General features: G+C 33.4%; 1 protein-coding gene across 5 annotated transcripts; it reads right to left on the bottom strand.

Moving 5' to 3' along the window:
• Nucleotides 1–1,039: 1,039 nt before the first annotated feature.
• On the bottom strand, nucleotides 1,040–21,401 carry LOC143543284 (mediator of RNA polymerase II transcription subunit 15a-like). 5 transcript variants are annotated; one of them, XM_077035639.1, is made up of 13 exons: nucleotides 8,079–8,097; nucleotides 7,879–7,988; nucleotides 6,145–6,304; nucleotides 5,941–6,052; nucleotides 5,653–5,773; nucleotides 4,280–5,536; nucleotides 4,115–4,185; nucleotides 3,815–3,889; nucleotides 2,416–3,666; nucleotides 1,988–2,329; nucleotides 1,694–1,894; nucleotides 1,503–1,591; nucleotides 1,040–1,324 (listed from the first exon to the last, which is right to left on the bottom strand). In XM_077035639.1, exons 3-13 carry the CDS (start codon nucleotides 6,270–6,272, stop codon nucleotides 1,120–1,122), a joined length of 3,852 nt encoding a protein of 1,283 aa, XP_076891754.1. In that variant the 5' UTR covers nucleotides 6,273–6,304; nucleotides 7,879–7,988; nucleotides 8,079–8,097; the 3' UTR covers nucleotides 1,040–1,119. The 5 variants fall into 5 exon arrangements, with proteins under 5 accessions (XP_076891754.1, XP_076891756.1, XP_076891755.1 ...); XM_077035641.1 differs by lacking the exons at nucleotides 6,145–6,304; nucleotides 7,879–7,988; nucleotides 8,079–8,097 and adding exons at nucleotides 19,856–19,996; nucleotides 21,386–21,401; XM_077035640.1 differs by lacking the exons at nucleotides 6,145–6,304; nucleotides 7,879–7,988; nucleotides 8,079–8,097 and adding an exon at nucleotides 19,856–20,019.
• Between the last annotated feature and the right edge of the window lie 1,780 nt (nucleotides 21,402–23,181).

The following is a 23,181-nucleotide window of genomic DNA, read 5'->3' as shown; positions in this document are numbered from 1 at the left end:
TTGAAGTAGGTTTGGTTATTTATAGTGTTGAAATTTCATAATTATTAAAAAAAATTACCGTTGTAATGACCATAATAACCATATTACCGTTAAAGGAAGCGGGATGTTCAGCTTCTAAACCCAAGAAGGGTTAAATTTTCTTTGGTACCACTACTCACGGGTGGTGTTCCTGTCGGTACCGATCAATGCAGCTCCATCTTTCACCCGCTCTGTCCACCCTTATGTTGGCATCATGATATGTGAAATGTTGGTAATTTCCCGTTCACTTAGCAAAAAGTTGGCAGTGTTTGAGTTGGCCTATAAAAAGTTGGTTAAATCCTATATCATAGCTATTGGTATTGTAGCATACTGAGTCTAGATTAGCCTATTTAAACCGAGTTATGGTTTACCAATGTAACTAAGTTTTTGAGTTAGTTTTCTTGGTTATAATAGTGTTTGCTAGTTATACAATTAACATGTTCTTATATTGTCAATTCGGATTTAATGAAAATGTTATACAAGTCGTACAACATTTGCAGAACTTACAAAGCTCGTATGACCTCATACGAATCATATGATATGTGAGGTGGTGCACGCATAGCATCACTTACGTGACATTATTTTGGAGATGAAGTAAAAAATTTGATTGTGTATTAGAGTTGGGTCAAGTTTGGACAAAACATTTGCATTGTGCATAATCCGTAATTGCATTGTTTTGTAAATTTCATAGTAAATCAACTGTTACTCGGTTTGGTTTTCTCGTTCCAACATAAACACAACAATTACGAATATCAGTCCTTAAATTGCCAAGTGAATTACAAACTATGTTAGTGATAGACTGACAGATATAAAGCAAAATTTCCTTAATGAGAAAAGCTTTCCCAAAAGGTTATAACAAACATTTCATATTCATGACAAGCCAAACACTCTAGATGCAAAATGCTTATACATCCCCCAAGTAATTATATACCCGGAAAAAAAAAATGGAAACTGGATTAAAGTTACAAGCATATATTATGGTTTTATCATACAACATGATAATTTGAATACGTTTTTGCTGAATATGCATGATATGTAGTTTAAATAAGAGCATGATAAACAACTATACTTGTTGCTAGGGTTCCAAGGAAGATAACAAGATCAAGCAGCTAAACAGTTCTCCCAGGTACCGTATTTAGAGCTGAAGGTACCACCACCGCTTTGCTGAGCATACTCGGAGATGACACCACGTGCACACACATCCCAAGTTCTCGCAATTTCTTTAAGTGACATTGGTTGTGAAAGACTTCTCAAAGAAATACTGAATCTTGATTTGGTTTTTGTTGAAAGATCCTCGAACTCCTTGCTGCAAAGAAAAGTCAAATCAAGCATGTCAAAAGACAATTATATCCCTCACTTTTGACTCGTCCCACAAAGATCTTGTGTGACAAAACTAACATCATAAATGATGTTAAAGGCCACGAAATGCTTTAAAAAGATAAAATTAAGATTTGCATCAAATAATAACTGAAGTTGGTTATCACCTGACTTCAGCAGGGAACTTATCCAACAGCATCGGGGAGCAATTTGGATAATTTGCAGGAACAAGCAGCCTTAGCGGTTGGATAGGTGACTATACATTGATTGAGAATAAATGTTAGTATGCATGAAACATGGAAAGAAATACAGTATACAATCTAACATAGAATATTAACATAACATATATTTTACATACCATTTGTGCTGAAGCATATTGTGACTTCAAGTTTGGACCGAGAGCTACAGCACTAAAGGAGCATTTAACCACGGTGCCATCACCGCCCTCTGAAGCCGCAGTGGCTGCAGCTGGATCAACATCTTCCTCACTAACAGCTACCACAGTATCAATGAGTCCCCGGTTTATATCTCTTATCTCTTCCAAAAGGGCATGATTAGTCTGTACCACAAAAAAAAATCATCTCTAGCATTGAGAAATAAAGCCTTGATGTGCATATGACCACCAAGCTCAAAGTTGTTGCAAGGATAGTACCTCAGTTCGAGGCCTTTTGACAGCAGAGGATGCAGTTGAATCCAGTTCTGAAGTCTCAACATTCAACTGCTTAAAACTATCATTTACACTGCCAGCAGATGAAACAACATTTAATGGCATTGCACTTGTAAACCGTTTCATCTTCCTGATGCCATTTGTTCCATCTTGAGTAACAAAATTTCTCGCCTGAAGACGACATTTTGTCATGGCAACCAAATCCTCCCCAACTGCAGCTCTTGAACCGTTACCTGGTGCTGACCCAGCAATCCTATCAATCATACTCACAACTGACCCAATGTCACTAACTGAGGCATTCAAAGCTGTAGGCGAAATCGACTTTACCTATAAAGATAAGCAGTTACAAGATGTTGAGACTTACAGTTTTACCTTATTATTTTATATATAAAAAGTGTAGTTTAAAAACTGACCGCTTTGAGTAAGCGTTCTAGAGGTTGTTCTGTAACAGTGGACTTTCCGGGTCCTATTGATGGCACAAGACCATTGTTTACATCTGAACTAGTGAACTCAAGTAAAGGAGATGCAGATATTCCAGGTGTACCAATTTGATTAGGTAAGACCGAAGAAGACGGTTGTTGTTGATGTCCAATGTTTCCAACATTGGATAGTGAAGAAACACCATTTATTCTCTCAAAATCCCCTGGTAAAGGAGATGCAGAGGAAGTTGAAGGAGAAGGTACCGCAAATGGTGAGTTGGCAGATTTGAACATGTTTGACTGGTCAATCTGAGGAGATGCATGCTGTGACATTTGTGGAGAAGCAGCCGAAAGGAGCTGAGGTGAAAATGGAGCACCTGACTTTAGTTGTTGGTGGTAAGCCGACCGCTGGGCGGCGGCGGCATGCTGAAAACCACCTGGTTTCACATTCATCTGCTGTCTAAGTTTAACATCGCCACCGTCACTTATCTGAGGAAGCTGAGATAACTGATTTCCAGTAAGCTGCTGCTTTGTTTGTTGGTGAAATTGCTGTTGTTGCTGCTGCTGTTGCAAAAATTGCTGTTTAAGAAACTGTTGCTGCAACTGTCGTTGTTGTAATTGCTTCAGTTGCTGGTTTTGAAGCAGTTGTTCCTGCTGTTTAATATGCTGATGTTGGAGCATATTGGAGTTTCCCTGAAGTGACAATGGGTTTATGTTTACTTGTTGGGCCCCACTCACTGCATTTTGTTGTAGAGAGCCACTAGACACCTGTTGTAAGGAGTTCATATTGTTATTCTGACCCGGGTCAAGATTAGAACCAGGTTGTATGGAACTCATCATGTTTTGTTGCCCATTTGAAACCCCTGAGAGAGAAACGGAGGGATTTTGCTGCATATTTCCCATATTATTTGGTTGCATTGGTGCCATGGAACCCTGTAAATTCATCTGATTTTCATGTGGTTGAACTTGTGTCAATTGAGAATGTGTTTGTTGTGATTGCTGCATAGATTGCATATGTGGTGGAGGAAGTGCTTGTGCTTGCTGCTGAGGTGGCGCTGGTTTCCGCCTATTTGAATTGATGACATTGATAATCTGCTTTTCATAAGTACCCAGCTTGTCTTTATAATTAGCTAATATTCCATGCTTAGGAATTTGTAAGAATTGCATAAACCGCTCCAACATATTTTTGAATACTTTCAGCTTCTCTAGTTGCTCATTTTTTGGTTGCTGAGGAAGAGAATCGTGCTGGAAAACAAAAGGTTTTTATTAAATCGAGAAATAAATGATTGTTTTTAGCTGTACGCTTTTGCAAGATTACATATTATCTTATAAATTGTTCTACATGTTTTTACACTGAAAAGATTCCTAACTTTAATATGAGACACCAACTTACCTGCTGTAACTTGGAAAGAATTTTATGGTGCATGTCACTCAAATCAGGTAGATACAAGTCCTTCATAGCTTTTATCTGTAACCAGGATAAAAAAAACTCCAGGTCATAATAGTGACATCGCTATTCAAATGAAATAGTATTAATTTGAAAACCTAGTATTAAACAAAATATGTAAACGCAGGAACGATTACTAGCAAAAACCCGTGTGTACACACAATTGATATTTTATCAGCAACGATATTTTTACTCAAATAAATTATATTTTTTATAATAATGTGAAGAAAAACAAACTTAATGCACCTTTTGATACACTTCCTCTTGCCAATCTCCACCATTTGGATTGCCAGTTTGAGCTGTTGAATCTAATGATGCTACAATACAGCAGAAATTTCAAGCATTAGCTCCTTGAAAATATTGTTCAATATTAAAGTAATAGATAAAAAAATAAAAAAATAAAAACTCTACTTGATGAGGCCTCTGGCATAGCTCTCTGTTGCTGAAATAGCTGTTTCTGCTGATCAATCACATTTTGCTGCTGGAACCCACCTGCTGTTGGAAGCCTTTGTTGTATATCCCTTTGCAGCATATTTGGCTGTTGCATACCCACCTGTTGCTGCTGCAACTGGCCAGGCTGTGATTGCATGTGTGGCATCACCTGCTGCTGTAACTGTGGTTGTGATTGTTGAACTTGTGTTGGCAACATATTGGCTGAACTTTGCTGATTCTGTTGCTGAATTGGCATCTTATTAGATTGTAACATTTGTTGCACGGAATGCTGATTGGTCTGCATGCTGGTGTTACCAGATTGATTTCCAAGCAATTGTTGCTGTTGACCAGATGATTGTTGTTGCATGCCAGAAAGATTGTTGTGTTGACCAATTAACTGCTGTTGTGGCTGCTGCAGACTTGAAAGCTTATTTTGCTGGCCTATCAGCCTCTGCTGTTGTTGCTGCATATCAGAGTAGTTATTCTGTTGTCCCATAAGCTGGTTTTGCTGCATGTTTGTAGCATTTGTCTGTTGCCCCATTTGATTCTGTTGTGTTGGTTGTACTTGCTGCTGAATTGGTTGTCCTTGTTGCTGTCTTGGTTGTCTTAGAACCGATTGTTGATGGTTCATTAACGGTTGTGACGACTGTGGTACTGCAGGCTGCTGATTTTGTACAACTGTAGAGAGAGAAGATGTTTGCATCATTGTGGGTTGCATAACAGATTGTTGAGACGGTTGCAGATGACCTTGCTGTAACATATTCTGTTGCGGTTGCTGTGGCTGCTGAATGTGTGGTTGCATCGGGGGTGGTTGCAGTTTCTGTTTTGCCATTTGTTGCAACTGCTGTTGATAAAGATAATGTGAATTTTGAGCTTGTGGTTGTTGCTGCGGTTGCTGTTGCGGAACAAGTTGTTGTCGTCCTGGAATTTGCCTTTGATTTGCAAAATTACTGTTCCCCATTGTATTTCCTACAGTATTTTGTTGAGCATTAGACATGTTCTGAATGTTCTGCAAGTTTGTATTTTGGCCAGCAACATTTGTGATGGGGGGTTGTTGTAAGCCACTGCCAGGTGGCAATCCAGATGATAAACTAGAAGAGCCTTGCATTCCATTTGAACCAATGTTATTGTGCATGCTTTGAGACATCATTTGTTGTCCTTGTTGGATATTATTGGATGGCACAGAAATGGGAAGTTGTTGCCCTTGGTTGTTCACTTGTTGCATCACCTGAGAACCTATTCATTGGAGTAACATCATATAATTTACTAGAAGAATTGGAATAAACTTATTCCTAAAAGTTATATTTGTAAAACAAATGACAAACATTGAATGATAGTGAATCATGAAATACCTGGATCTGATGGGTTTACACTATTACCGGTAGAGTTTGCCTGCATGGCGTCTGACATCGGATTTTGTGATCTGGTCTCCATAGTCAGCATCTTCAAGGATATCTTCCGTAAATAATCAGACTGCAAACCAAACAAATTGCATGATACCGTAGAAGACAAACATGATATCACTTCCTCAGTCTTATTTTGAAGTAGTTGGATCCTAGTACATAAAAACTTGCAGAATCTTCATTCCACAAAAGCAGAAACTACAAGACTATTTATATAATATAAAGAGCACAACAAACCTGGCTTGTAGCAGCGGTATAAATCTTCTCTTCAAACCTCACAGCTATTTTCTTAAGCTCCTGTAGCCCCTCTTGTCCAGAGAATGGAAGATGCCTCTTCAAGGTATCCATTCTGCACAAGGTCATCAGGTTCGATCGTAAAAATGCATATATTTAGCTGAAATTTGAGATAAAAGCACAAGTAAAATAATACTCCTTACATACATCTTATTCACAATCCTTTGTCGAGAATCTGCTTGCAGTTGAGTCCTCCAATCACCAGATTCCATGGTGGGGTCACCAATGGTGCCACTTGCACCCTGAGTAGCCCTCCAATTACCCTGAGGATCCATCTTCTATTTGTTGATTTATTTTCAATCCTGTTGTGTAAGTCTGAATTGAATTTATTATAAGACAAAATTAGAAACACAAGATTTGAACATACAGTCATTCCTTTACCAGGCTAGTTAGCTACAAGATAGATAAAAAAAATGGAGCATATTGAGCGTGTGTATTTTACTTGCATAATACTATTATTTATTACATTCAAGATGTCCAAAGATTGTATCCAAATATGACGCACTCATTTTATCATTCAGTTCAAATTTCAATTATTCCGATGCTCCCAACACCAGAAAAATATACAAAATTTATACGCTTCAACACCTAAAGCATACAGCAACAGAAAAAAATGAAATCTTCTAACTAGTATTCTCCAAGTAACTAGTGTTATCTTATCAAAAGTCATACTTCAAGGCTAGTAGTTTGCATTCCTAGAATATGACATCACAATAGAACTTGATCAATATGTAGCAGTAGTACAATAAGGGATGAATTTATATATCCTATGATGCTTCCTTGAGTTATTTTGCCTACAATGCTACATAAATGAATAACGGTATCATCTATATATGTCCGTTAGCCTCACACATTAGAACTTTGTTCAAAAGTATCAAACAATAACAAGATTTAACATCAGTGTCAGACATCAAAACCATATCAATTTTGTAATTAAGTACAAGATTTAACATTCAAAACAATTGCAGCAACTATTAGTTAAACATCAAACTTGTGAATAACCAGTAGAATTCCTCGTGTTTCGTGTGGGCTTTCGGATTTTGGGCTTTCAATCAGTATCAGTTTGGATTGTTACAGTACCAACACATTACCGTTGTTGTTCAGACTTCGAACAGTATTAGTTTGGTTCGGTTCGTCACGGTATAGAGAAAAGATCAATTATAGCTGTCAATAGTGAATAGCGGTCAATAGCGACAGGCTACCTATATGATATGTAGTGTCATAGCGATAGCAATGAAATAGCGCCCCCTATTTCATGTTTATCGATAAAGTTGTAGAAAGGTTTTTAAATGCTTTACATTTAAGTAGTCAACCAAAATAGCAATTATAATCACTAAATAAGCATTCACACCAGCAACATAGCAATTATAAATTATAATCAATAAATACCACCAAATTAGCTAAAATAAAAACTAAATTTAAAAAAAAAAATCAGAAGTCCCTATTTTACCGCTTTTACATTGCTACACATCGCATAGCGGTAACCTGCCGCATCGCTATGTAGCGTGCTATAACGGTCACTACACTATTGACAAAATTTACACATTCGATTTTAACGTAGATCAAATTAAGCAATCGAAACCGTATATTCATAATTTTATAATGCATTACATTACATTAATAAAATAGCAAAAAATGGTAAACGGAATAACTTTATATAAAAAAACTGAATCGTGCATTAAATTCGATAACACGTACGTTTGCGCTTCAATTACGATCCGATAAAAAGTAGATCATCAATCAAATAAGATTCTGCAGCTATTAATTTGTCCTCACAAAATCCCTAAACCCTAAACCTATCACCAACATCGTAAACTTAAAAATTCTAAAACAACAGTGTAATAGCAATTGTAATAAAACCGAATCAGCAACAAAATAAAGTACATACCACACAAACGCCCAATTCTGAGACCTAGAGTTTTGGTACTCGGCGCACACGAAGCAATTGAACACAGTAATCGCTGATTCTTCGTATCTAACAAAACCTAAACCTACAAGTATACAAAAGTAAGCAATCGAGTGTTGGAAATTGAACGAGTTAGCGTGTGATCGAGTGCTAGAGAAGAGTTAAGTACCGTTACTGTTACCGTTAAGTTACCGTGAGGCAGTTGCCGGTGACGGTTACCGTGAGGCAGTTGCCGGTGACGGTGACGGAGACGTGAACGCCGATTGGTTGAGACGGTGAGTACGCAACGAGCGCCGGAGTTAATGATTGAAAGCTAAGTAGGTTTTACGGTTGCGGTTGAAACGATATAGACATGGTCTCGTTGTGTCTTTATATATCTCTCTAATTTTATGTGCATATTAAATAGTTATCCATAAATACTTATCAACGATGTGTCATGCTTACAAAACCTAGTTTTCCGCGTTTATCTTATTTTATTTGTACTTTTAATGGTTAATGAATCTTTTAAATGAAATACTGTCCAAATTCATCGAAACGTCTTTCGGTCTGTGAGGCCAACGCCTGTGGATACTCACCCAAAGGTATGATAATGAGGTGAGGTGAAGCGTGTTCATTTTAAGGATCCAACTACTGAACCCTACCTACTTACCTAGTCTCTTATCATCACTTGGTACCGCCGAAACTAAATAATGGGGCAATAATCGAACACGTGGCAATGGAACACCACGACTCTCCTTACCACTCCACCACCAACTCATTGACGTTTTTCTTATTTCATATTTCACTTATTCGTAATATGTAAATTCACTTAGCAAAATTATATAAATAAAATTGATTGCTTTTGATAAAAAGCAAAAAAGAAGTGATTTACATATAAACAACTCACTTGCAATCATATGGTATCTAAAAATATCTCTTTACAATTCATAAATTTCCATTACTACATAATATTTTATTTATTCGGCTAAGTAACATGGGTTTTTAACTTGGTATATTGTATATGTATGTATTTGTAAACATATATAGATGGTTTAGGAAGGGACGATTGTATAGCATTAATTGAAGTTGTTTTAGGAAACAAGTGTATAAGTTTAGTCTTTAGAATGCTATTTTTTGCAATGTTTGTTCTTTTGACGATCGAATGTTGTATTGTTGCCGTTTAAGAATAACTCCAAAGCTATTTTTTGCAATGTTTGTTCTTTTGACGATCGAATGTTGTATTGTTGCCGTTTAAGAATAACTCCAAACCCTAGCACATCGTTGTCGATTGTCTCTCACCCTAAGATATCATAGCCGTACAATCTAGAGTAGTTAGGGCTGTGAAAAGGGGGCAAGTTCAAATCATACTTGGTATTCTAAATATAGGGATCTCAATCGACATATGTAGGTGGTAGACGATATTTTGACAATGGTCGGAGGAGGGCGAGAGAGTAAGAAGTGTATCCGGTCTCCAACGTGTTTTTGCAACACCCATCGTCCTTGTAACTTATGTAAGCAACAAAAGGCTAGATGTAACATTCTGAAAATTTCCATCTCTAATTTTGACAATTAGGAAGTTGAGGGACCAGCTAGCCATTTAGCTAAAATAAAAACATAAAAGACTCACGAAACGGCATGTGGCTGATGACTAATCGGTATGAAATGACACGTGTCAACCCCGAATGATACGTATCCTTACGAAGCGACATGTAGATGATGACTAATCAACATGGAATGCCACGTGTCTGCACATAATAAACAAGGCACAAAGAATGACACATTTCAAATTATAGTAACACTTCATGCTTACTCTTAGGTTTCCTAACATTATAAATAGAAGACTATAAAGTTCATTTTCATTCATCCTAAACTTGAATAGTCAAGTTAAGTGACTAGCAGTACGAGGTTAAGGAACACAATCAAGTGTTAAAGTTATCAACAAGTGATTATCAGAAAATTAAAAGGTGAATACGCTCAACCTTAATAATAGCGTGAATACATCTTACCTTTTAAGAACGTAGATACATTAAAACTTTTTACAAAGTTATTTACTCTTTTAAACTATGGTTATTTATGTGATTAAAAAGTTATTTACCCATCGTTCAAGAGTTAGAAAGAATTTACATGAGAGTTGGTTCAAATCTTCTAAAACATTTTGATACAAGATAATAATTAAACACTCAGGCTAAAATACACATGTGTCTGGATCCGTACATATATTAATTGTAGTGGGCACACCACAAACATAATGGGTGTGTAACCGTCCCTGAAGTGGTTTGTGCGTATATTTAGTTCCGATGATATGGGATTGAGACTCACTGAGTCGTTGAACGCTATTGGTGTTGTGTCATAACGAATTATGAAAACCTTTTATCGAGTCATCATTATTCACCAACGTATAGTTGACGTACTTTTAAAAGTGTTTTCAAGTAACCAGGAGTAAGGCATTGTCACACCCCGCTCAGGGTCTAGGCGTGACAACCCAACGTTGGTACCTGTTTTGTAAATACATCAGAGTTAAAGGTTGTAAAGTGGAAGAATTTTAATAAAATATTATTATATTCAAATCACGGGGTTTGAAACACCCGTTAAGTTATACAAAAGTATTTGGATATTAAAACCATGATTTACATTATTTCAATATTAAAACATCCTTTGAGCCATCAGATCGTCTAACGGCTATCCTCTGTCTCCAAACACCTATCTTTCATTACCTGTAAAATAGTTTAAAAAAAATACGTCAGCAACACATGCTGGTGAGCACGCTGACTCAAAATATTTTAAGTTACTTAATTATCCCTTCGGGTATCTTGTGACCCGGCCCATCGTGGCTTAGGAAACAACCAAGTTAAATATACTATTATAAACCTCTAGTTATACTTGAAACCTCTCAGCGATACCGCAGCATCGAGGTCTTGGCAACTATTCAATATACACGAGATAATCCCCTCTCGGACATTACTTGGGTCCGGCCCAACGTGGCGGAGGCATTAGCAAGTGTGGTGCGGTGTGCCCACCGTCTGCCCACATATGTAAGGATCCAGACAAACGTATACAATAGCCTGAGGGCCAGTATTACTTTTGTTTATAAAGTTTTAGGGATATAATCCCATGCAAACATTCAAGACTTTGTTTTATAAAAAATTGGACGTATTCACCTTTCTTCTTGGTTGGTGTTTCTCACCAATTTGTCTCGTTACCTCGGACCTATAGTACGAGAATAACATTTTACGAATATTAGATCAACGATCTAGCTTCAGACCTTTAGTCCGATTGCATAACCTTTACCTTGACATTTTATCTCTTTATAAATATAAGGACCTCTAGTCCTTTCTTTTTAATTATTTATAAACCTTTGTTTCTTCTTCGTGAAGAAAACATATATTTCAAATTCTTATTATAAGAAATATAAAATCTTTATATAAAATAAAGAAGTATTATTTTATCTATAATCTCGACTTTATAAAATCTTATTTCCACTTTATAAAATCAAGGTACGGGCTATATCCCTGACTAGGGTCTAAGCCATTTATATTATAATAATCGGGCAGAACCCCTACCTTGAATGGTTGTGCTTTACTTGAACAACACTTCTACTTGAAGGTAAGTCGAGAGGGTATTTAAGTAGGGTTATGGCACGCATCTCGAGGTAAAGCTTGTCGGGATATCGCCATCTCGGGTCGTGGCACGTAAATCGAGACAATGTGTAATTGGAAGTGTGAGTTGGAGGACCACCCCCCATGGCCGGCCTATTTATAGAAATTTTTGTGCACCTTCGTGTATCGCGAAGCTGCACTAGTTTCGCTGAGTCGCCACGTAGGCTTGCCACGTGTCGTTCCTGTCTCTCCACGTGTACTGCATCTTCGCGTATCGCGAAGTGCAAAGTGCGCCATCATAGCGCCACATTGCGCCCATCGCCCTTCACCCGTGCGCTGTGCGCGTCGGGTGCTTCGCACCCTCCGCTAGGACTAGGGAGAGTGGTTGGTCATTTAAGAACATTTCCATGGAATGTTCTCTCCTTGTAAAGTGCTTTATTTTTCTTTCTTTTTCTGATGTGGGATGGAGTCTCCTTACTCCATTCCTTAACATAAGATACTTCCATTCTTTGTCTTATTTTTCTCTTTACATTTGCCATGAATATTTTTAATCCTTAAGTTTTATTAATTTATCAAATTTGGACCAAAATTTTTGTGATGTTACAGGCATAGACGTGAAATGCCAATGGAAATATAAGATCCCTATGCATATAATATCGTTGATGGCTCAGATACTTTTGTAAACGAAGCATATGTAAACTTGTTTTTAAACAAGTAATTTTGTAAACCAAATAAGGTTTTTAATTCTCTATGTTATGAAAGTAAATATTTTATTAAATATTTTCCATCGCGTAACCAAACTTATATAAGTTAACAAAACTGGTACCAACTATTGGTTACACGACTAAGCCCCTAAGGCGTGTGTGACACTGGAACACGTGTAAAGCAATACCAATTGAGAGGTTGTACGTAATGCATCAAAATACCCAACAAAGTTGATGAAAAATGATTCTACCTCACATTAGTATTTTACAAAGGGAAAGTAAATATGGTGCTGTCACACACTTAACCTTAGACTGGAAAACATTTCAAAACTACGTCGTTTTGATTAAAAATTACCAAAATTAATTTGAAATGCCCTGTCAATTAAAGAAAATAAAAAGTAATTAATAACTAATATTAATTAAAGAAAATAAAAAGTAATTAATAACTTATATTAATTTTAATTACTGTTTTGTCCCAGTTAATTTAAAAAAATAAAAAGTAATTAATAACTGATATGAATTTTAATTACTATTTTTCTTAATTGAAGTTACAAACAATTAAAAAACGCACCTTAAAATGTTAGTTTTCAATCGAAACTGCAAGAACTAATTAAATTATTAAGTGTGAATATTTTTGTGATTTAAGAATTTCAATTTTGCAGTTGTGAGCACTCTTCAATCCTGTTTAGCTTCATAATTCTTATTTACATGGATTTTCTAGTAAGCTCGACTTTGGTAGAAGAGTCATGAAGAATTCCAAAAAAACACTAAAAGATATATATGAAAATTTCAAATTAACTTTGGTAACTTTTAATCAAAATAACATACTTTTGAAAGGTTTTCTGTCTAAGGTTAGGTGTGTGACAGCACCGTATTCACTTTCCCCTTTTACAAATTAGTATACAGGTTAATTTTTGCAATGTTTGTTCCTTTTGATTTTCTATGGCTTGATATCACTTTTTTTTATCTTACATTTATTTGATAACATAAAGATAACACAATACACTTGGATAGTGCATATTCGAAGAGGTAGTCATCTTTACCTTTTTTGGTATCTAACAATAATGTTCTCGATCTACGGTTTTCTCGGTAAACATAAATATCAATTTGAATACCTAAGGTATGAAAATATTATAAAATAAAAAACATATTGTAATATTTTTAGCATGTGTATTAAATAAACATGTGAAAATTAAAAAGTTTTTAAATATCTTGTATATTGTATCTAATATACAAAATATGTGAAAATTAAATTAAAAAAAAGTTATTGTAATGAAAAAGTTATTGGGTATATACGATACTAGTTTTAGAGCCCGTGTCATACACGGGTTGATTGAAATTATAAAATTACAAATAAAACAAATAATTGCATAACATATATGAAAAAATGTATTACATCTATGCGTGCATCTATACTATGTGTGCATAAATTAATTTTATTTATATCACAAAATGATTTTTTTAAATGAACTTAATAAAAAAAATGCACATGCAGAAACGTACCCGAGAACGCTCTTTCCATTGAAAATTTCATTATCAGTGTCATATGTGTGTAATTGAAAGAATTTTGGTTATTAACTTATCGCGTGAATAAGACTTCCCATACAATAATAGTTCTAACTACTCATCTTAAATACATAATAAGTGTTACCTATTTATCAATTTACCACACATAGAAGGAAAGAAGAACATTAAATTGTAACGACGGATGTTCTTCAAGAACTATGTTTTTATGAGCTAAACGATGAAAAAGATTGTTATAAGTTTTAGGGGCCTTCTCGACTTTGTCATAATGACAACATAAAAAATAACATGTTAGCCTATTCAATTTTTTGAATATTTTGCTTCATTTGAGCATAGTTTTGCATGACATGCTTTCCATATAACGTTCTGATCATCATTAAAGGAAAACTTAATGTTTACACAAATATTTCAAATTTGATAAAAGTTAGAAGCATTGATAGGTCTAGTGGCATGTTGAAAGTGTTCGCAATCTTTTCTTAAATTTGAATAGTCGAGGGAAAAATAGTCAATTTGCCAAATCCCGAACCTTTTGATTATTTTCAAAAAAGCCCTTGAAAATAATTTTGAAACCCAAATCATGTCTAAAATTCTAACTTTCATCCGTTTGACATTTTCAAGCCAACACTTTGAACACGTAACAAATTTGATGATAAATCTATTTGTATTCTCAAACTATAAAAAATACTCATATTTCCTACTTTTGACCCGTAAATAATTTTGATCTAAATATAGTTAACTTGTACCAGATAATCTATTTACCAACTTTTGACCAATAAAAATCAATTTTAATTTTCACAAAAAACCCGAAACTATCCTTGATAAAAAAAACTAAGAAATTAAATATGATAAACTTTGTTATGTTTGAAAGTAATTGGTATATACTATCATTACATTTTAACATATATATAGTTTACTAAATTAACCGAAAAATAAATGGATAGATTTAAAGCATATATTTGTAATTTATTAATTTATATGACAATTTACAATAATAATAATAATAATAGATAAATTGATTGATTTTTAAAAAATGGATCGACAATTAAGAATATACTTATAATTTAATAATTAAAAAAATTACTTTGTAAAATGAAAGCATATTTGAGTTTTGTTTTTCTGTATAATCTTCTACAATATACATAGTACAATATGTTAATGATAACATTTAAAATTATATTCTTTTTAATCTTTGACAAATACGGTTTGTTATTTATTTTTTGATTTCACCAAGTATTTTGGAATATGTAGTAAAATAATATGTTAATATTTATTTTTATAAAAAACGCATATATATAATATAAATAGAGTATAAAAGGAAAGTGAATAATTATGATCTATTACATATATCAGGGTTAATTAAGATATTAATTTTGGGGGGAAAAGAATTGTGAGAATTAACCAAAAGATGACAAGTGTCCACAATTATTTTAGTTTATTAAAATAAGTAGATAGATAGATTAAATTTAACAAAATTAACAGCATGATTTTTCTAATTTACATTTTAATACAAATAACAAAAATTAGTTATTTTAGGAAATAATGAATTGATTCATTTATAATTATTAAAGTTATAACTAACTGCAAGCTATCAATAGTAAAAAATTAAAAAGATACAAGATTCAAGAATTGGCAAATAGATAATATTAATGAATTACCATATTTAAATATTTAAATTAATAATTAAATAATGTGTAAGAAATAACGTGAAATTGACATATAAGTAAAAAAGCTCAAGTTATTCTATAAAAATATACAAAATGAGAAGGATGACAAGGATTTATAGCCACACAAAAAAACCCTTCAAAAAAATTAAAAATAAATAAATAAATAATCATAACTCAAAATTTAATAAGAAAAGTAAAAACACAAAAACGTTTCCATTGTCTTTCTCGTTTTAAAAAAAACAATGTTGAGAGAAAAAGATAATTGTGTTTTGTGTTTATTTTCGTCATTGATTGTGTCTTTTTTTCCTTGGCATTGTGTCTTTTTTCTTTGATTTTGTGTTATATTAGTCAACATTGTGTTATATTTTGTTAGGCATTATGTTATATTTTGTGATCTATTGTGTCTTTTTTTAGTTGTAATTGTGTCTTTTATTTACTTTCGTCATTGTGTCTTTTGTCTCTGCATTGTGTCTTTTTTTTAACTAGAATGACGAGGGAAACATTTTTTTATTTTTTAATTTATGATTTTTTAATTAATTTTTTGGAATTTTTTTGAGAAGTTTTTGTATGGACACAAATCCTTCTCACCATTTTCATTTTTGTCTCTCTTTGTATTTTAACTTTTCTCTCGGTAAAAATGATAATCTTTTATCAAGAATAGATATTTTTACCGCACTGTAATTTATACTTTATGTATATTAATTTTTTCAAATAACCTATTAAATTATGATATACTTTAATTGATTCATCTATTACTGTATTTTTAATCTACCTATTCTAATAAAGTAAAATAAATGGAGACACTTGTCATGTTTTGGTTAATTCTTATAATTTTTCCCTCCAAAACTAATATATCATAATATATATATATATATATATATATATATATATATATATATATATTGTTTGGTACAAGTTAACTACATTTGTGGATGTTAAATTTGATTTTATGGGTCAAAAGTTTGTAAATAGATTGTTTGGTACAAGTTAACTACATTTAGGTCAAATTTTGTTACGGGTCAAAAATGAAAATTTTGAGTATTTTTAAAAGTTTGAGAATGCAAAATAGATTTATCGTCAAATTTGTTATGGGTTCAAAGTGTTGACTTTAAAATGTCAAAAGTATGAAAGTTATAATTTTAAACATGATTCGGGTTTCAAGTTTATTTTTAAGTGCATTTTTTGAAATAATCAAAAGATTCGGGATTTGGCAAATTGACTATTTTTCCCTCAACTATTAAAACTTAAGAAAAGATTGCGATGACATGCCACCCCCATGCCTATTAATACTTCTAACTTTTATCAAATTTCAAATATTTATGTCAACATTAATTTTTCCTTCAATGGTGATCAGAACGTTATATGGGAAGCATGTCATGCAAAACTATGCTCAATTGAAACAAAATATTCACAAAATTGAATGGGTTGACATGTTATTTTTTATGTTGTCATTATGACAAAGTCGAGAAGCCCTTTGAAACTTATCAAAATCTTTTTTATGGTGTAGCTCAAAAAAACATAGTTCTTGAAGAACATCCATTGTTACAATTTAATATCCTACTTTCTTTTGATGGGTGGTAAATTGATAAATATATCAATAAAGGTAACACCTCTTTTGTATTTAGGCTGGGTGGTTAGAACTACTATCGTATGAGAAGTCTTATTTTCGAAATTGGTTCATAACCAAAATTCTTTCAATTATACATATATGACACCGAGAATGAATTTTTCAATAGAAAGAAGCATTATCGGGTACGATTTTGCACGGACATTTTTTTATTAAGTTCATTAAAAAAAAAAACCCCATTTTTTGATATAAATAAAATCAATTTATGTACATATTGTATAGATACAAGCATAGATATAATACATTTTTTTTAATATACGCCATGTAATTATTTGTTTTACTTATAATTTTATAATTTGAATTATCTCGTGTGTAACAAGGACTCTAAAACTAGTAATTATATAAAATAAAAGGACCATTGCATATTTTCCCTCAAAACCCTCCTTAGTCACAAGGTGTTCAAATTGATTTCATTTCCATTTCAATTGTGTTTATTGAATTGATTTTATGTCGGCGAACTCTGAACCGGCTGGATGGAAAAGAGGAACGAAGCTAGCATGTCAAGCGACGGTGCTAGCATGATAGTCTGTTATCTAGATTCATTCTCTTCTAGCCCTAATCTTGCTCTTTGCCGTTAATAATTGAAACTGTCAATTGTTTAGGGAGAAATATGTTTTTGATTGAGATTAAGAACTTACACAAGTTAATTTAAGGTAACAAGTGGTTCATATATGGCGTTTGGATTTGCAGAGGTGGTTCATAATTGCTCAACTCTATTAGCTTCAAAATGGGTGAATAATAAAACACTTGTTCAAAGGTAAAAAAAATCATTAAACAAACTATGCATAATATAAATAAATCAAAATGGGTATATTTGCAAGTCTTTTAGTTAATGATGGGTAAATATGCATTTAAATGTTTTGATTGGGTAAAAATAAATGCACTTAAAGAGATTTGTAGGGAGAAATATGTCATTGTTCTTAAAATAAAAGATTACATATTAAATGTTTAGTAGTCAATTAAAGTGCACACTATTTCAGTGACGGGTACCCAAGACCAATTGGTCTAATGGTATGGCGTCTGACTTATAATTTTGAAGTTGCCACTCCAAATCTTTACAATGACAAAGTAAAATGAAACTTTGTTGTTAAAAAGAAAAAAATTAATAACAAGTGGTAGAAAAAGTCATCATTTTAATTCCCATTTTCTGTCCTTTCAAAACTTTTCATCTTTCTCGCTTCTATTTGTGTTCTTTCATCTCCATTTTAGTTTACAAAGTATAGTATTATTTCTCTCTTCACAAAACCTCGCTCCTCATATTAATTTAAATCCGCCCTGCTACGACCTATTTCTACAAGCACGCCTCTAGCATAAAGCACCACCTCATGTCGTTTCTTTATTTTCTCGCCTCACCTAAAATAAGCCGTTTTTGAGATCTCATGCGCATCTGAGACACGTCTTTTTAAACCAAGTTTTATAATGGTAAAAATGTTCAAAACATGCATCTGCCATCAAAGATGGTCTTATATAGATAATGTATGGATTTAACTTTGTTGTCAACCAAAGTCTAGGATTCAATGGCTCAAGACCAATACAAAGATATAAGCTTAGTATTAGACTATTAGTTTTAAGGATACAAAACTCGCAGCACGCACAGTATTAGTTTTCATAGGGATTATCTTTTTTGGTAACAAGTTTGTGACATATAACAGGAGGTGGTAACTAAAACACTTAAGTGCAAATTGTGGGCAAAGATTACTAAAGTTGTTACCCTTGGTTGTTGCATCACCTGAGAACCTATCAATTGAAGAAACATCAAATAATTTACTAAAAGAGCATTGGAATAAACTTATCCTACAAAGATCATATTTGTAAAATTAACGGGAATGATAGTGTATTATGAAATACCTGGATCTGAGGGGTTTTCAACATTAGCAGTAGGGTTTATCTGCTCGGGGTCCGACATTAGATTTTGTGATCTAGTCTCCATAGTTAGCATTTTCAAGGATATCTTCCGTAAATAATCAGACTGCAGACCAAATAAATTTACATAAACTTTAGGTCCCACGATACAAATATGAACTTTGTGTGCATAAAAACTTGTACATTGTGCATAAGAGTTTTTTTTTATTTTAATTTTCATTTTAACTTTTAACCCTATACTTTTCCATCTTTTACAACTTTGTCACAAAACATTTTTTATTTTTAACCCCAATTCCCAACACTTTTCCACTTTCTGTTTGAATTTTGTGGGTTAACACAAATTATTTGGTCCCCAATAATTTGTTCCTTTACAAATTTTTCGTTTTAACATTTCTGTTTGAATTTTGTGGGTTAACACACCGCAACGCTCGTGTGTGGCTCAATGGTTTTCGTCTATTTTTCCACGTTCAACATTTCGGTCCCAGGTTGACTTAGTTATTTTTTCTATGTTTTATGTTTCGGTCTAATTTTTACATGTTAAGACACCACTACGGGCGTTCGTGGTTGAATGTTTTTAAGTTTACTTTTCGTTCGGTTTAACAATCCTGCCACAAAGCACAGGTCCAATGCAACATTTCAATGTTTTACGCCCCCACCGCATCACGGGGGCCTTGATACTAGTATAATATAAAAAGCACCGCAAACCTGGCTTGTAGAAGCAGTATAAACCTTCTCTTCAAACCTCACAGCCATTTTCTTAATCTCCTGCAGCCCCTCGTCACCAGAGAATGGAAGATGCTTCATCAAGGTATGCGTTCTACACAAGGTCAACACGTCTCATTCAAAACAATGCATAAATTTAGCAGAAATTTTAGAACAAAAACATCATTTTACCAAACCAGAAGTGTTGGCAATTGGCACACAAGCAGATCAACATAACAAAACTATTAGACCAAAGAATTAAAAACTAGAAAAATACTAATACAAGTGCTTACATCTTGTTCACGATGTTTTTTCGTGAATCTGCTTGCAGTTGAGCCCTCCAATCACCAGATTCCGTGGTGGCGCCACTTGCACCCTCAATAGGCCTTGAATTACTCATGTCCATCTTCTAATTGATTACTGATTTTCAATGCCTGTTGTGTAAGTCTGAACTTAAATTACTATATATGCAACAAAGATCTAAATTAAAAAAGCTTTCTTTAATTCTATTATGCTATAAGGGATATGGTTAACAGGTAATGCTTCATTACAATTTACGACCATGAAGTAATTGATTATAACAAATGGTTTCATCTCATCATAATCATCTAGTTATGAAATCTTTTAGTGATTATCATTCAATCAAAATGATCTAGTGGTTGGAAATTAAGCTCTTAACCATATCCCTTAGGGCTATCTTTATCAAAACGCTTTTATTTATTTTAACACGAGATCCGTTTAAATTATCATACGAGATTTTGCCATACGTCTGGTATGAGCCTATACAACTTTCAAATACACAATACCAAATGCACACTATAAAACACCATTTCTTCAACCACTTTTTTGTTCAAATTCTTGTCATGGCCAACTGACGAAACAATTTGTTCTCACTGCCGAAACCGGCTCCAGAAGTAATACCAGAAAACGAAAACCCACGAATGCTTTATGTTTACGCTTTAACGCATGCGTTAATTTTTTATGTTTTGTTAACTTATGTAATTTTAAGTTTTAGTTTAAATCAAAATTTAATTTTAAATCATATGATAAAAACATCAACACTCTTCACATAAATTACTAAAATACAAATTACTTGAAGGCAAAACGTAAATCATATAAACATATATTTCAAACTAAAAAATACCTTTTGTAATATTAATCTTCAGTTAGCTTATGCAATGCTTTTATGTTTAACTATATCATTTTGAATCTTTAATTACGCGTACAAACCACATAACAATAGCAGTAACAATACCACATGAAATAGCATGCCACAAACGTTCGAAATCAAAGTACAAACATCACAAAGTAATAGGTACAAATCGCATAGCTAAAAAACACAAGTCCAAAATCATAAGTCGAGACACCTCCCCAACCCCCTCCACAAGTGTAGGGCTTGTTTGTCTCGACTTATGTTTTTGGACTTGTGTTTTTTAGCAATGCGGTTTGTACTTGTTACTTTATGATGTTTGTACTGATTTCGAACGCTTGTGGTATGCTATTTCATGTGGTATTGCTACTGCTATTGTTATGTGGTTCCGTGGTTGTACGAGTAATTAAAGATTCAAAACAATATAGTTACACGCATCAACATTACTACATATACTAACTAAAGATTCAAAATATTTTCAATTCGTATAGACTCATATGACAAGTACAAGTGGTTCTTAGAATTACTTTTTATGATCGTGTACGTATATAATAGCACTAAGATTGTATAAATTGTGAGTCAGAAATGAAATAGCGTACATACCACACACACGCACACACAGAATTAGGGCTTTGGTACACGAAGCAATTGGACGCAGTATATATAAGGTTACCCTGAGACGATCGCCGGTGACTAACAAATGATCGGCAGAATCGGGTTTTGGCCTTTTGGGGTTAATTGACCGTAAACTAATTAATAAATAATAATCTAGCCGAACTTGAAACATCTCACGGGCCGAGCTTTAGAAAAGAGCTTGAATCAAGCAGAGCTCAAGCATTCCTAAGTCAAAATGAGTTGAGCTCGAATGGGCTCGGGCTCGGTTTGTTTACACCCCTAGTCACAACAGGTGGAGACGGTGCCCATGGTCATTTCCGAGAATTTAAATACCTTGATTGAGTTGAAATGAAAAGGCCCGTAGACACTAACGAATAACAAAATATATAAGCTATCTTTTTTTTTAAATCGCGATTAACGTTATAACAATAAAGATAGCAAACATATAATATTAAAATTAAATACCATAATAGTTAATGGTTAATCGATAATTTGTGACTGATCAACATTTGACACAAGATGGAATTGAATTAATTCAACCGTAGGATTTTAGCTCTCCTTCTACTTTTTCATGGAATCTAAATACTAAGCAGTGTGTTTAAATTTATCAAAAGCCCTCTTTTCATTCACATACGTTTAGTTTTTAACTTTACATGTTTTCATAAAAGCATTGTTTCAAGTACAAATTGAAACATAACTTGATGTAACAGATGCATAATCATATGGTTTAAATATCACACCAAAGAAACTAAAGTATACATAAATGTAGCGCTCTCCTATATACATCATACAAAAAATATGATCTTATAATAATTATAATAGGATGATGGCCCGTGTTACACACGAGTGGGAAATATTTCAAACGTCATGTATATGTAGATATCATAAGAATTTTTTATCTTGTTCTCTGCAAAACCACAAGTGAAAAAAATATGTATAAATTGTGTGAATAAGAAACTGTATAGATATACAAATTATTAAATTGCTAAAATAATTGTCATACTAAAAAAGGGAACACAAACTCAGTTACAGATAATTAACTATGGTCAAAACTAGTTTTTAAATCATTTGAAACAAAATAATTGGTTATGATTCTAGAAAACATTAATTAGTGAGGTTATGATTCTAGAAAACATTAATTAGTGAATTACGTGACAATTCTATAGATGGAAACTGGATGACTTGGAAACCTATTTAGCCATGCTAGTTGAAGACTATATGGATATCTTGTATTGCTTTAATAGTATAGTAAGATAAATGATACTTGCATAGTTGTAGACTGAGTATATCTTCAATTGGGCTTGGATTAACGAGTTTAGACCCCACACATGTTAACCCACTAGGTTTAGCCTTCCAATAAAAGATGTTAACCCACTTCTCTTTGAGAGTAGAGGTGTTCAAAACAGGTTTTTTTTTTAAACCGAACTAGTTTGGTCAAATCATGGTCAAGGTTTAAAAAAACCGGTTTAGGTGTATGAAAGTCCAAACTGGTCAAAACTGATGCGGTTTGGTTTAGAAACCGGTTAAGCGGTTTTTCTCAAACCGGTCTGGTTTTAAACCAGCTTAATAGTTCCAAAAGGGGAACCGATGATAGAACTAGTGGGCTATGTCGGTTTGAGAATCAATTTGGTTAAAACCGTTGTTTTTTTTTTTTTTTTTTTTTGCATCTCTATTTGAGAGTAAACCTTCATCTCTCATTGTACTTCCATTATTTACAGAACTGTAAATTTGATACCGACTTGATCGTCAGAGTCTTTGCATGGATTTAGTCTCGTGAACCTTCTAACGGTTTGTTAGCGTTTACAACCTTTTTCCCAGATTGATAAAGTACACGGGTTTTAAAAGTACTTACTC

This window comes from Bidens hawaiensis, unplaced genomic scaffold, assembly GCF_021521415.1.
Source record: "Bidens hawaiensis isolate Kalapana, Puna unplaced genomic scaffold, B.hawaiensis_p1.1 tig00013115_1, whole genome shotgun sequence".
In the NCBI taxonomy this organism is placed as follows: domain Eukaryota; kingdom Viridiplantae; phylum Streptophyta; class Magnoliopsida; order Asterales; family Asteraceae; genus Bidens; species Bidens hawaiensis.
The sequence above is the reverse complement of the archived record's forward strand: the minus strand, read 5'-3'. Positions and strand labels throughout refer to the sequence as shown.

Coding starts and splice junctions, on each gene's coding strand:
- LOC143543284 (XM_077035639.1), bottom strand. CDS start 6,272: ATGGATCCTCAGGGTAATTGGAGGGCTACTCAGGGTGCAAGTGGCACC. Junction 6,053..6,144: donor CAAAGGATTGTGAATAAGAT/GTATGTAAGGAG, acceptor GACCTTGTGCAG/AATGGATACCTTGAAGAGGC. Junction 1,592..1,693: donor AATATGCTTCAGCACAAATG/GTATGTAAAATA, acceptor ATCAATGTATAG/TCACCTATCCAACCGCTAAG.